The following is a 14158-nucleotide window of genomic DNA, read 5'->3' as shown; positions in this document are numbered from 1 at the left end:
CCCACATATTTCAATTTTCCAAGTCAAGCATTACATTTGGTCTTTGAGTCAAGGATCAAAGTGACAAAACGTAAAATCAATTATTTTAAATTTCATTAAAACAGAGTATATTTTTTCCCTTTTCTGTCATGATAAATATTATATGTCATTAGAGATTTTGGATTCTCATGATGTATAAATTAAATGTGAGTAATTTTTTGAAGAGACACAGCCAGTCATATCTATGTCCTTTGTAATGTTTGATTTTCATAATAATTTCCTTTAAAAAATTTTTTTTACCTCCACATAATCTGAATTGCAAGCAGTGACATTATAGATATGAAAATTAATGAAGTTAAGAATCACAATATTGCCTTCAGGTTCAGATATGATCCATTCACAGATACGGCCCTTTGGCAATGGTCTGGTAAAGTAGGGAGATCTGATGACCCCTTCACCAGACAAGGATCCACCGCAAGCTGCCAAGAGAAATGGAGAATTAGTTTAGTAATTAATATTGACAAATTATTTGAAGTATGTTGACTGACATGGATATGAGTATTTACTCCACATACAGTAGTACGTTTATAGGTTGCTGTTTAGTATCATTTAACACTACAATCTAGACTTTGGACAAGCTATGTCTATTTGATGAATATTTAAAACAAAAATCACAGCTTGCAGGGAGGATTCCAAGCAATGAATTAATTAAGACAAGAGTTATCTTGCTATTGAACAGGTTGTTACAGACAATATATCATTTTGATATTTACACTGAGGAGGGTTAGATAGTAAAATGGGGTCTCTGCAATTTAGAAATTTTATTTAAATTAAGCAATGTCTAACTGCAAGTTCCAGATTATTCTCCTCTGCCTCTCTTGCTTACAATTGAACTATAATATTTCACCTATGCATGAATTCATTTACCTCATGAAATAAACTTAATCTGCTCTAAATCTCACTATTTCCACTATTTCCAAGCACCAAAGACCAGCTATGGGGCATATACCTTTACCCGCTATGCTACATTTATTTAAGAGAACTATTGCACTATTAAGTAGAGCTAGATTAGTCTATGAAATGACTAACTGGCTGATTTTTTAAAAGGTGCTTACTTTTTAAAAATATCCAAGTTGGAGCAGCTATATTTATAAGGGGAAATTTGGAACTTAATCAGAACAATTTATCTACAAGTTTCCTGCTGAATTTTTTGAAGGCCACTATTACAGCCTGTCCTTATCCCTACTATCTCCTACATAAAAATGAGGAAAGTGGGATTCATGAAAAAAAAAGTACTGCAGTCAGATCCTTAGAGAAATCTGACTGCAATGTGGTAAGATTACTATCTTCTGAAATATCTGCTATCCTGAAAAAGAAAACAAACTATTATAAGGCTAAACTGCTTTATAATAGCAGAAAGGGGTGAAATTGAAAGAAAAATATGTCACCTTCTCAAAGATCATTAAGGTTCCCATTTTGGGTCCATTTAAAATAGTCTACAGAATTTACAGTATAGTTTGACCATGAAGTTAGTGGATACCCTAGAACCGTGATGGTGAATTTACAGCACGTGTGTGGGAAGTGGCACGCAGAGCCATTTCTGCCAGCATGCGAGCCGTCGCCCAGAACAGATCTACTGCACATGCGCGCGTGCCTCCCGCCAGCCAGCTGATAGTCCAGTATCTGCTGCACATGCGCAAGGGGTGGGGTGTGTATGGGAGGGTTGTGCGCGCATGTGCAGGGGTAGGGGGGGCTCACACATTATGCATTATGAGTGCATACGTGCACATACATACTTTTGGCACACGACGTTGAAAATGTTAGACATCACTGCCCTAGAACTTTATGAAAGTTGCTACCTTACCTTAAGTGGTTGTTTAACTTACCAACTTCATAAGTGGCCCTGAAGTTAGAAATATTAACTGAAATGTCAGATTTGAATTTGATCCAGAGGCTACTTTGACTGGAAGTGATTGCAGAAGGAAGTATACTTCCACAGAACTTGTTGATTAAGGGAGCCATCTCAGTGTCGCCATCTCGGATCTAATCCACCCAAAAAAAAAAAAAAGCCTAATCACCTCAATTATCACACACACACACACACACACACACACACACACACACACTGCAATCTCTGGAACTTAAAATTATATTTATTGTACTTACTAAGCTTTCATCAGCCTTTGCTGATATCATCAGAATATTAAGCTACCATTACAGAGATCTCTGCCTTTATATATCATTAATCAATTTAGCCCTTGCACGCGTGATATGCCCTTTCAGTACAATAAATGTAATTTTAAGTTCTGGAGATCGCAGGATGTCTGTTTCTTCTTTTACTCACAAACAGATACATACACCAGCCAGTTATCTCAATGAGATATTAGAACAATAATATGAAAATTATTGGAATCCTTGGTTTGCCATTGCTCCATATTTTCCATGCTGGCTTTTCAAAACTTTTTCTTCTTTCAAAAAATTTTATAGTCCTTTTGCACTTCACTCGTTTGTGGAAACTTAGTGGAGTTGACAAAATTTACAAAGCTTTATTTATAAAATATCTGCTTTCTGGGGAGAAGGCAATATATGCAACTTGAGAACAGTAAATATACAGATGTAAGCTCATTTTAAAATCTACAATTTGTTTCTACAGGAAATACACTATTAAATGAGATGATGCTACATTCTTTAAATTCCAAACTTTTAGAATAGTACCATACATTATCAAAGAATGTATTATCACATTTCTGAACATCTCAGCAATATCTACAGGGACGTAGGAAGTAAAAAAACACAAAATGGTGGCCACAACCATGGTAATCAAAACCCTAGGATGTACATAAAATTAATTGCACAATTGTGACCACCATCCTGACTTTTTAAAAAATCTGTAGCAGATTCTCCTGTCTGGTTCCTTTATTTCACTGAATTGCAATTTATGCAATTTATCATCACTTATTTATTTATTTATTTGATTTGTCAATCACTTACAAGATAACAGGTATAAGTATAAACATAGTTATGAATACATGAAATGGATACATATAAGAAAAATAAAAAGAAACAATAGGACAGGGACGGTAGGCACTTGGTGCATTTATGCACGCCCCCTACAGACCGCTTAGGAAAGGGGTGAGGTCAATAGTAGACAGTCTAAGGTTAAAGTTTTTGGGGTTTGGGGAAGAAACCACAGAGTCAGGTAGAGTATTCCAGACATTGATCACTCTGCTGCTGAAGTCGTATTTCCTGCAATCAAGTTTGGTGCGGTTTACCTTGAGTTTGTCTCTATTGTGTGCTCTTGTGTTGTTATGGTTGAAGCTGAAGTATTCATTGACAGGTAGGACATTGCAATGTATGATTTTATATACCATGCTTAAATCAGACCGAAGACGGCGTAATTCAAAGTTTTCTAGTTCTAGAATTTCAAGTCTGGTAGCATAAGGTATTCTACAACGAGTAGAGAAGTGGAGAACTCTTCTTGTGAAATATTTCTGGACTTTCTCAACTGTGTTAATATCAGATACGTGTATGCGGGTTCCAGACTGATGAGCTGTATTCAAGTATTGGTCTAGCAAATGTTTTGTATGCTCTAGTTAGTAGTGTGATATTACCAGAGAAAAAGCTACGTAGGTTTAGGTTAACAACTCGTAATGCCTTTTTGGCTATGTAGTTACAGTGGGCTCTAGCACTTAGGTCATTAGAGACGAGTACTCCAAGATCCTTGACTGAATTTGGATCATCAACAAGGTCTTGACTATTCAGCTTGTATTTTATTTTCTGATATATATATTTTTGCCAATATGTAAGACAGAGCATTTGTTTGTTGAGATTTGAAGTTGCCGTTTGTTTGACCATTCTGATACATGGTCTAGGTCTTTTTGAAGGGTAGCTGTATTGTCTGTGGTGTTGAATAGCTTTACATCATCAGCGAAGAGAATGCAGTTGCTCTTGATATGATCACAGAGGTCATTTATGTAGAGTATGAAGAGAGTTGGTCCTAGAACACTGCCTTGGGGGACGCCACTGTTGACAGGTACAGAATTTGATAGGACGCCCCCAATTTTGACCCTTTGTTGTCTGTTTGACAGGAATGCTTCTATCCAGTTATGCAGGTGTCTAGAGATACCGTAAGATTTTAGTTTTAGGAGTAGTTTTGTCATGTATATATGCAGTATAAGAGTTGCAGATTTTTCTGAAACCAAATTGTTTATTAGAGAGTAGGTTGTTTGTCTCTAAGTGGAGGATGATGGATTGGTTAATAATTGATTCCATGAATTTACAGGTGACGCAGCATAAAGAGATTGATCTGTAATTTTCAATTAGGCTGGGGTCTCCCTTTTTGAAGATGGGGATGACCGTGGCGAGTGACCATAGTTTTGGCAAGGAGCTGGTCCTGAAAGATTTTTCAAAGATTATGCTTAGAGGTTTGGCTATGGCAGTGGATAGCTTTTTTAAGAAGTAGGCACATATTCCATCCGGTCCAATAGATAGAGATGGTTTTAGATTGCGTAGTGCTTTTTCAACATTGTCTTCTGTAAAATCGATATGTATTAGATCATTGTGGTTCTCTGTGATTCGACTAGGAAATGCTGGGCATGATCCATTGCTGTTTACAAATACTGAGCCAAAGAATGTGTTAAAGAGGTTGGCTTTAACGGTGTCGTTGTTGCAGTCTTTGCCATTAGGTCATTTCAGGGGTGGGGTGGACCTTGAGTCTTTTAATTTGTTGTTTACAAAATTGTAGAAAGCGCAGGTGGAATTGGTGCATAGAAGGTTTTCCTCTTGTTTAACGTGATAATTGGTGCATTCAGTCTTTATTTGGTGGCATAAATTTTTGTATCCGCTTTTGAAGTTGGCAACTTTTTTTTGACCAGATTTGTTTTTCCACCAAAGTGATCTCTTTTTGGATTGAAGTTTCCTTATTGTTATGGGTAATCTGTTTTTTCTGGTTTTGGGAGTTGTTATTGGTACATATAGTTTGATGACTCTTTTGACTTCAAGTAAAAATATGTTGTAATGGTTTTCAACAATATTGCATCCAGTGAATAGAAATTGCCAATCAAGGGATGAGAGATCGTTGTCTATAAGATCATAATTGCCTTTTTTGAAGTTATCACATCGTTGTGATGACCACTTTATGGAACAGTTACATCATTTGTATTCATGACAAAAGCACTGGCAAATAGGATTGCTGAGCCAGCTAATACGTACCATATCCAAAAGCATGTGCAAGTAATGTACCATCTAATCAGTAATTTGTGCTTTTTGAGGAATTCTGATGAGTTTGGATGTGTATTTAATAAAAAGTACAGGTAGTCCTCGACCTACGAACCATAATTGAGCCTGGAATTTAGGTTGTTAAGTGACATTTTTGCCCATTTTACTACTTTTCTTGCCATATTTATTAAGTGAATCTCTGTAGTTGTTAAATTAGTAACATGGTTGGTAAATGAATCTGGCTTCTCCCTTGACTTTGCTTGTCAGAAGGAGATCACATGATCCCAGGACACTGCAACCATCATAAATGTGAGTCAGTTGTCAAACGTCCGAATATAAATCATGTGATCATGGGGATGCTGCAATTATCATAAGTGTGAAAAATGGTCATAAGTCCCTTTTTTCAGTGCCATTATAACTTTGAACGGTCACTAAAGGAACTGTTGTAAGTTGAGGACTACCTGTAATGCAGCCACTGTTGCAATTGTTAACAGCAAATTATCAGTGTTTTCCAATGGTTATTCTCTGATTGGGTTTACATTAGAACAGTGGTCGCCAACCAGTGGGCTGGGGACCACTGGTGGTCTGCGAGAAAATTTTGGTGGTCCGCAGAGAAATGTCATCCCCAAAGCACCCCCCAAAGCAATTAATCCAGGCTGCACGGGAACATAAGGCTGCGCTGCCCACATGGCCTGAGGGAACACAAGGCTTGCATCGCTTGCATTGTGAACAACACGAGGGAGTGAGGGGAGGGAGGAAAGGGCAGAGGGGGGAACTTGCCCCACTCATCCCATGTGCCTTACCTGGCTACCAGGCTGCTTCTTTCTGCTTCTGCTTTTGGCTGCATGCAAGGAAAGCAGCAAACGTCTTTCTTTCTCTCCCCCAAACTCCATCAGAAATGACTCTTTGGGACCCTGCAAGGCATCCTGTCCCAAGAGGCTGGGCCAGCGTGTCAAGTCTCACAAAGACTCATTTCTGGTGGAGTTTGGAGGAAAGAAAGAAAGACTTCTGCTGCTTTCCTTGCATGAAGCCAAAAGTCCCTCTCTCCCCCCTCCCCCAAGAATGGAGCTGGAGATGGTATCCTGCGATCCCAAATAAAGAATGATCGATCAGTAGGAAAATGGGGTGGGGGATTTTCCTGCAGACTTTTCTGGAGGATTTTTCCATGGACTCTGGTCCTCGGGATTTAAAATTATGAGTTTGGTGGTCCCTGAGGTCCAAATGGTTGGCAACCCCTGCATTAGAGCACAGATAAATATATTATCTGGAGTTTTAGAGTGAAGGGCCAGAACTCCCAGGCACTGTTATTGTTTCAAGGACCAAAACATCTCCCACTCATGCTAAAATAGACAGCTGCATATTTGATCCTAGATACTTTAGCACTTTCAGAGAGCAATATTGCATTATTGCTCTGAGGCCCATGAGAAATTTATGATTTTTCAAGATGTGTGGCCTTGGAGACTCTTCTCAGAAGTTTCCTACAGTCACCACATTTGAAAACCCAATGATCTGGCAGATAGTCTTTCAGGATCCTTGCAAGAAAGGAGGCTATTTTCCATTCTGCCCAATCAAGTTCCTATGCTTCCAAATAGCAAAAATATTGAGTTTCTAAGTGTTTGTTTAGCTTTCTATACTCATAGTCCTCAGCCGGGAGGATGTGTGGAGGTTTAGAGGGGGTGAAAGGGACCTCCAGAAGACACACAAGATTCAAGCAGGCAAACCTATAATCTCTGGAATTAATTCCCAGAAGACAAAGGAAATGCCTTGCTAAATTAAACCTATTGTTCCTTATTAAAATGGTTTTTGTTCCATCTGGTTTAGGGCATGTTACTATGATTTTGCCAACAACCAGAGAAGGAAATTATGAATCCAAATAAATAAATGTTTCTGCTTTCATTTTTATATCAGATTTCTGTCTGATTTTGGAAATGAATTCTGCTTATGAAAGAAGGAAAGAAGAAATAAATCTATACAATCTAGATATTTCTTCACATACATCTTTTTTATTTATGTGAGCTAATATCCTTCTAGATATTAGCTCACACAAATCTTTTTCAACATTTCTCCCAAGGCAAGTTTAAATAAAGACAACCAAGGACATTTCCTTCACATTAGCGTTTCAACTCAAAAAGCCATATGGAACCAATTTGCTGACTCAAAATGCACAGACTACAAAGAAGAAAGTGCAAAAAAGAACCCAATCTGTGACCCACCTTCAGAGCCACTAAGAGTTGTGGAGTAACAAAATTCCCTTATCCCAACTCCATATATAAAAGAAATAAAATATATTTATTAGAACTTTGAATTTTGCTTTTTGAGGAACTGTGATGACTTTGGATATGTATTTAATAAAAAGTACAGGTAGTCCTCAACCTACAAACCATAACTGAGCCTGGAATTTATGTTGTTAAGTGAGACATTTTTAAAGTGAGTTTTGCCCTGTTTTACCACTTTTCCTGCCATGATTGTTAAGTGAATCCCTGTAGTAGTTAAAGTTAATAACATTGTTGTTAAGTGAATCTGGCTTCTCCCTTGTCTTTGCTCCCTTGTCAGAAGGTTGCAAAAGGGGATCACATGATCCCAGGACACTGCAACCATCATAAATGTGAGTCAGTTGTATTTCTATACTTTTGTATGCTGCTTTGCCAAGCACAAGTAAAAGCACTGAAATAGTCACGGAGAAAACAAAGAATAATATATGAGCTGAACCATGAAGTAGGCAAGAGCTCTTTGGAGAAACAGATGTTCTCAAGTTCTGCAGAATCAGAACAATTCAAAAGAAAGAGCAGCATTTACCGCTGTTTCAAAGAATCTGAAGTAGAACCCAAACTAAACCAACTCCAACCACAGAAATAATTGTCATGAGATCAGTCAAGGGCCAACAATCCCCAAATGGGTTGAAGCATTGGGGTGCAAATAACCTGAACCAAATCTAGACTTGTAATAGTTTCAATAAAATTCAAGCACTTTTCTCTAAAGGTCTGAACGCAGGATCTTTTGAGGAACCCAAGGAGAAAAAATACTCAGTCTTTGACTTACGATCACAATGGAGGCAAAAATTTATGTTGCTAAGCAAGACAGTTTCAAGTGAGTTTTGCACCATTCCTTGACACAGATGTTAAGTGAATCACTGCAATTAAGTTAGTAGCACAGTTGTTAAGTGAATCTGGATTCCCCATTGACTTTGCTTCTCAAAAGGTTGCAAAATGTGATCACATGACAGTGCAGCTATCATAAATATAAACCAGTTGCCATGTATCCAAATTTTGATCACATGGCCCTGGGGATGCTGAAATGGTCATAAGTGTGAAAAGTGTCACTTTTTTCAGGGCCTTGTAGCTTCAAATGATCACTACTTACAAGGAATGGTTGTAAGTCCTTTACATAACATCTTATAATAAAATATTTCTTTATATTTTTCACTGAACTCCCAATACATAGAATTATGCAGGAATTGCTATTGCATTTTGTTAAATGTTACTGTCTTAAATAAAAGTATTCATCCATCTTTAAAGTTAGGTCCCTTTAAGTCCTGGGGGATTGTCTTTAATTACCTCAAGCCAAGATCATATGATAACTTTCTCCAATTAGCTGAAGGAAAACTGTCATATGTTCCCCATGTGTTTCTTTTTAAAGAATATCTTAAAATAGCTGGATCACATTGTAAATTTCAACTTCTCCTCTCAAGACACCGCTACAGAGCACTGCCTGCCAAAACAACTAGATACAAAGATAGTTTTTTCCCCCATGCCATCAGTTTGCCGAACATTTAATTCCCACAGCACTGTTTTATTTCTCATCTTTTTCATCTTCTCTTTTTTACTATTATCTTCTATTGTTTTTTATGATTTATCAATTGTTTGTAACTTCTGATTAATGATTGTAACTATGATCTATAATCTATTACTGGTGTTTATATGTATCTTATGAGCTTATGCACTGGAAACAAATTCCTTATGCAACCTCTGACAAGCAAAGTCAAGAGAGAAGCCAGATTCACTTAACAACCATGTTACTAATTTAACAACTAGAGATTCACTTAACAAATATGACAAGAAAAGTGGCAAAAAAGTCACTCTAAAAATTGATTATCTCTCATATATCTTTGTATATATGTTCCTGTAATATATTTTTTATGAATAGATTGGCTTACTTTTCCTGCTCTCTCACAGTTTTAAACCTCTTCAGTAATATCTAGAAAATTTTCCACTGAATAAAAACAGTTTATAGTTAACAACAGTTTACAGGTTTCTAATAGCTCCTCAGAATGAACAATAACATTTCTGTTTTTCCATAGTGTTTGGGCTGTTTAAATAACTTAAAAGATGACAGAGAGAATTTTAAGACATTCATTTCACTCCTTAAAATCCTTCAAGCAGCCTAAATTGAACAGTTTCCAAATCCTGCAATATACTGCCCAAAAATATCAACCCAATACTTTCTGGTGATACCATGATATCATCAGGAACATCATTTAGTCACACCTCTTAGGCTAAAATGGATTGTTTTTTGCTTTAAACTTTTCCCCTGATATAATTTCCCCAGAAAGCTGGTTGATGTCAAGAACACAATGAAATGGAAATAATATCTTCTAGACCCTTGAGGCAAGCTAATTGCCCCAAGGCCCCCTTTCTTTCATTTCTGGGGAAAAGAAGAGAAAAGAGAACTAATCCCCGATTTAGATTCATCAAATTTGTCCTTCACCAGAGGTGGTATTCAGCAGGTTCTGACCTGTTCTGGAGAACCGGTAGCGAAAATTTTGAGTAGTTTGGAGAACCGGCAAATACCACCTCTGACTGGAGATTTTACAGTATCCTTCCCCTGCCACACCCACCAAGCCATGCCCACAGAACAGGTAGTAAAACATTGAATCCAAGCACTGTCCTTCACCATTTTTTAAAAAAATAGAAACTAATAATTACCTCAATATAGTTCTGGGAACAGTTAGGATGTCTTTCCAGCTCTAGGTGTGTGAAATTCAAGTATATTTTTTCATTGGGTGTCTGTCGAATGATATAAATACATTGTCTGTTGTTCAGATAAGAATTGGGCCAGTAGGGAGACATGATGGTCCCACTACTATCTGTATAATGTCCTCCACAGTTGGGATCCACTACATTAAGAAGAGTAGTTAAAAAATATTACTCAAAATAGCACTGAAAAATATAACCAGTCTTCAAACCAATGGCCATGGCAGCAACTACACAATCATGCGATCGCATTTAGCAACTGGCATGCATTTACAAAGGTCACAGTATTGTGCAGTCACATGTTCGTCATTTATGACTTTCATAGCTAGCTTCTGATAGGCAAAGTCAATGGGAATACCAGCAAGAAGTTACAAGTTGCAATCAAATAATGTCATCCTTAATAACAGTAGCCAGAACTGTAATGTTTCACTTATCAACCCCATTGTATAGCAGTGGGGTTGCTGATCCCATTTACAGTCACTGAATAAGGAGTATCTCAATATGCTTTGCTCCAGACATGATATATAGTCTTCTTCAGCCTGCTGCAGTCTTGTGGGATGAGAATTTTAAAATTAGGGTTTCCATTGCCAACATACCTGAAAGGCACCAGAAGATGGCTGATAGGGACAAATACTTACCGGGTGATGTTATGTATGTGATATGGAATCCTCTATTGTTATAAAAACCATTGGAATGAAAATGTATCCAAGCATATGGACCAGTGGTTTGAAGAGGAGGTGGTAACCCAATACTGCAATATTTCCCAAGGAGGGGTTCTTGTGAGAGGAGGCCATCTCGAATCTAAACAAAAACATGTCATCCTGTATTTGTTATACTTTGTCAAATGTAGACGCACCATCTGTATCTAACATTAAAAACATATCTATTTTCACTATTATTATTTTTTCTACAGTATTTCATATTGCCTATAATAAATTAATTTCAACAACCCAGATACTTATTGTTCTATTTGATGCTATTCAACTGATCTAATGTTTGTATCATTGACTGCAGGCAAAATAATAAGCAGAGCCACTTGGCCTAGTGGTTAAGGCACCAGACTGGAAACCAGAGTGTCAAAGGCCTAGGAAATCAGGAGATTCAGGAAGTTCAAATAAGTATTATAAAGATTTATTGCAAGCATAAGTTCTCTACAAGAATCTTGCCAAGTGACTATTAAGGAAAATACATGGAAATTAAGAATAGAAAGGAATTCAAGGTGGCTGGATTTAGACTTTGGATTCAGCCCCTCATGGTGTTGTGGGGGAAAACAGGAGAAAGTTGCATTGGTTATGTTTGCCGCCTTGAATTTTTTTTTGAAAAAGCAGAATATACCTGTAGCTATACATTTATCCACATACTTCTGCCTACTAAAAAAATAATTGAGTAAGGGTTGTACACATAAATCCATCGTAAACTCCCCCTGAATTATGACTCTAACCTTTGTTCTTGGGGGTGTTCATGAGCTAAGGATATTTCTTCCTACTCTTTCCCATCGTATTCAGACAGAAGACCATGTCCATTACATTCAAACTCTAGAACTGCGGATTTGGACTTCAGATTTCTCTGGCTGCCACTGACAATAACTCTAGATAAAAAGCTAGTGATATTTATTAAATTGAGCAATCCTTAAAGAATTGCATGATACCAAAATTAAAAATAACAGTGGATGCTAAAAAAAGTATTTCACATTATAAACCCTTCCGAAGATGCAGCTGGTTAAATATAAGAGGTTTATTTTCTTTATATGGTCAGTGTTGCATATTATTCAAGAAGTGCTTGAGAAATACTTATTTTCTTGGAAATGGAGATAAGCACTTAACATTTAAATGTTTTCTAAAATATTCTCATCCTTCACATGATTCTTTTGATTCATGCCTGGGTTTGAAATGATTCAACATTAGAATGACCTGTTGTGCATGTTCTATAAAATAGTTTTCATTTGACATATTTTTGATGAGGTACTTGTAACAACTTCAGCGTGTCTTCATTGTTTGCAATATGGATAGATATCTAATCTTAACAAAGAATAGTTCTAGTTAGTATATTTGTTTTGTTTTGGTAGCTTAATAGAAAAATGGGATAATGACATATTAGATTTCTTATGCAATGTAACAAGATCTAAATGTCTATTTTTGTGCAAAGTTTTCCAGATATGAAACTACACCTCTGAAATGTATTTGGCTAGGTTCATATATGACACAAGGATTTCTAGGTTGAAGCTGATAATATGATTTGTAACTTCTGTTTAATATTTTCTTAGCATGTTTCTGGCTAGAACATGGCAACCAAGATTAAATGCTATGTATGAGCCCTTCCTATAATATACAAAATTTTTCTATTTAGCTTAAGTGATGGAAATTAAATTCATTTTTTGTGTTGTTGCTATCCATTATTTTTCAAATTACTGTTACCTCAAGATAATCTTGGGTACAGTTATCATGATGTTCAAGTCTCAACAAGCCAAAAGCAAACGTAATAAGAAGACCAGGATTAGTTGAAATGGTCCAATAACAATCTCTGTTGGGAGGGTAGTTGCCAGGATAGCCAGGTGAATTAATTGTCCCATATGTAGTGGTCAGTTCTTCACCGCATTCTAAAGAGAGAAAGAAGGAGGTAGAGGAGAGAAAGGAGAAAACTTAACAAAATTAACTACTTCCTGTTTTAATATTTTCATCACATTCATTAAGGCTATGATTGTGACTATCGTCACTAATAGTAATATTATATTTAATATAGGCCATAGGTCATATTATTTTGTTAGCTATTTGAAGTGCAAACTATTTTTTCTGAATATTAATTCAAATGCAAGGAAAAAAAATACCCTTGAAGAGCATTTCTACTCTGTCTTGGTGACTAAAACCAGGAAGTTATAATCCAACATATCTGGAGGCCATCATGTTGATGAATAACTACCTCCATTGTGATACTGCCTCACTGGAGCACCAAGCTATCCAGAAGATCTAGGTTTTAAGGCTCTTCTGGAAGGTCAGGAGGGGTGGAATCAAACTCACTTAAGGAGGGGGCAAGATGTTCCAGAGCAACAGTTACCAACCAGTGGTCTGCGGACCATTGGTGGTCTGCGAGAAAATTTTGGTGGTCTGCAGAAAAATTATTTGCATTTTTATATTGCACTAAATACTATTTATCTTTTAAAAATTATATTAGTGGTATGTGGGGTTTAAAATTATGAATTTAGTGGTCCCTGAGGTCCGAAAGGTTGGTGATCCTGTTCCAGAGGACAGGTGCAGCAACAGAGAAGATCCTTCTCCTGAACTCTCCAGTCATAACAATTGAGCTGACGGGGCCTGCAGCAAGCGTGGGGCAAGGCAGTCCCAGTGGGATGAGGCTGTTGTCCCTCAAATAGCCTGGCCCCGAATAGTATAAATACTTTTGTCAAAAATTCTTCCTGAATAGGAACTACGAATGTGTGATTCTGTATTTTATGCCTGAATTCCGAGTAAACCATATCTCAATCAAGCTACCATATACAAATAGCTCCCATTTCACTTGTTTTACTGAGTATGTTATTTACATGATATTACAATATCTGCAAGAAGAAGAAAAAACTCAAGAGATATAAATAACCCAACAACAGGGAAACCATTACATTAAGAGCCTAGCTTACATTTAAAAATGTTTTTCTATCAAATTATATTAAGATTCCTTAATTACTCAAAACTTGTTTATATCAAATTTTAATCCTATTCTACTAGAAGTGCACTGAGTGGATTTATTATTTTTGCCAGACTAGCTATTCAACCTATAGATTGATGCTTATTGTTCAGATTATTTGTCTTCCTAAATCTTCCTAATGTGATGAGTCACATTAACAAGAGACCAATTACCTAAAGCAGTGTTCCCCAATCTTGGCAAAAGGATGTGTGGATTTGATCTCCCGGAATTCCCCACACAGTTCGATTAAAGTCCACACATCTTAAAGAAGCCAAGATTAAGAAACACTTGTCTAGGGAATACCAGCCTTGGAATGG

General features: G+C 36.9%; 1 protein-coding gene across 2 annotated transcripts in view; it reads right to left on the bottom strand.

Annotated features, from left to right (window-relative positions):
• Nucleotides 1-14158, bottom strand: part of CUBN (cubilin) — a 90914-nt gene that overhangs the window by 40240 nt on the left and 36516 nt on the right. For both annotated transcript variants that reach the window (XM_087945301.1, XM_087945300.1), the window contains 5 exons: nt 12581-12762; nt 10805-10967; nt 10119-10309; nt 1866-2022; nt 280-458 (listed from right to left, as the gene is read on the bottom strand). In XM_087945301.1, the coding sequence (XP_087801427.1) occupies nt 280-458; nt 1866-2022; nt 10119-10309; nt 10805-10967; nt 12581-12762 (872 nt within the window). The remainder of the gene's footprint in view (nt 1-279; nt 459-1865; nt 2023-10118; nt 10310-10804; nt 10968-12580; nt 12763-14158) is intronic.

Source organism: Notechis scutatus, chromosome Z, assembly GCF_049901735.1.
Source record: "Notechis scutatus isolate UNSWTSFEM ecotype Mainland chromosome Z, rNotScu1.2, whole genome shotgun sequence".
NCBI lineage: Eukaryota > Metazoa > Chordata > Lepidosauria > Squamata > Elapidae > Notechis > Notechis scutatus.
Note: the sequence above shows the minus strand (reverse complement) of the source record. Positions and strands in the feature narration are given on the sequence as shown.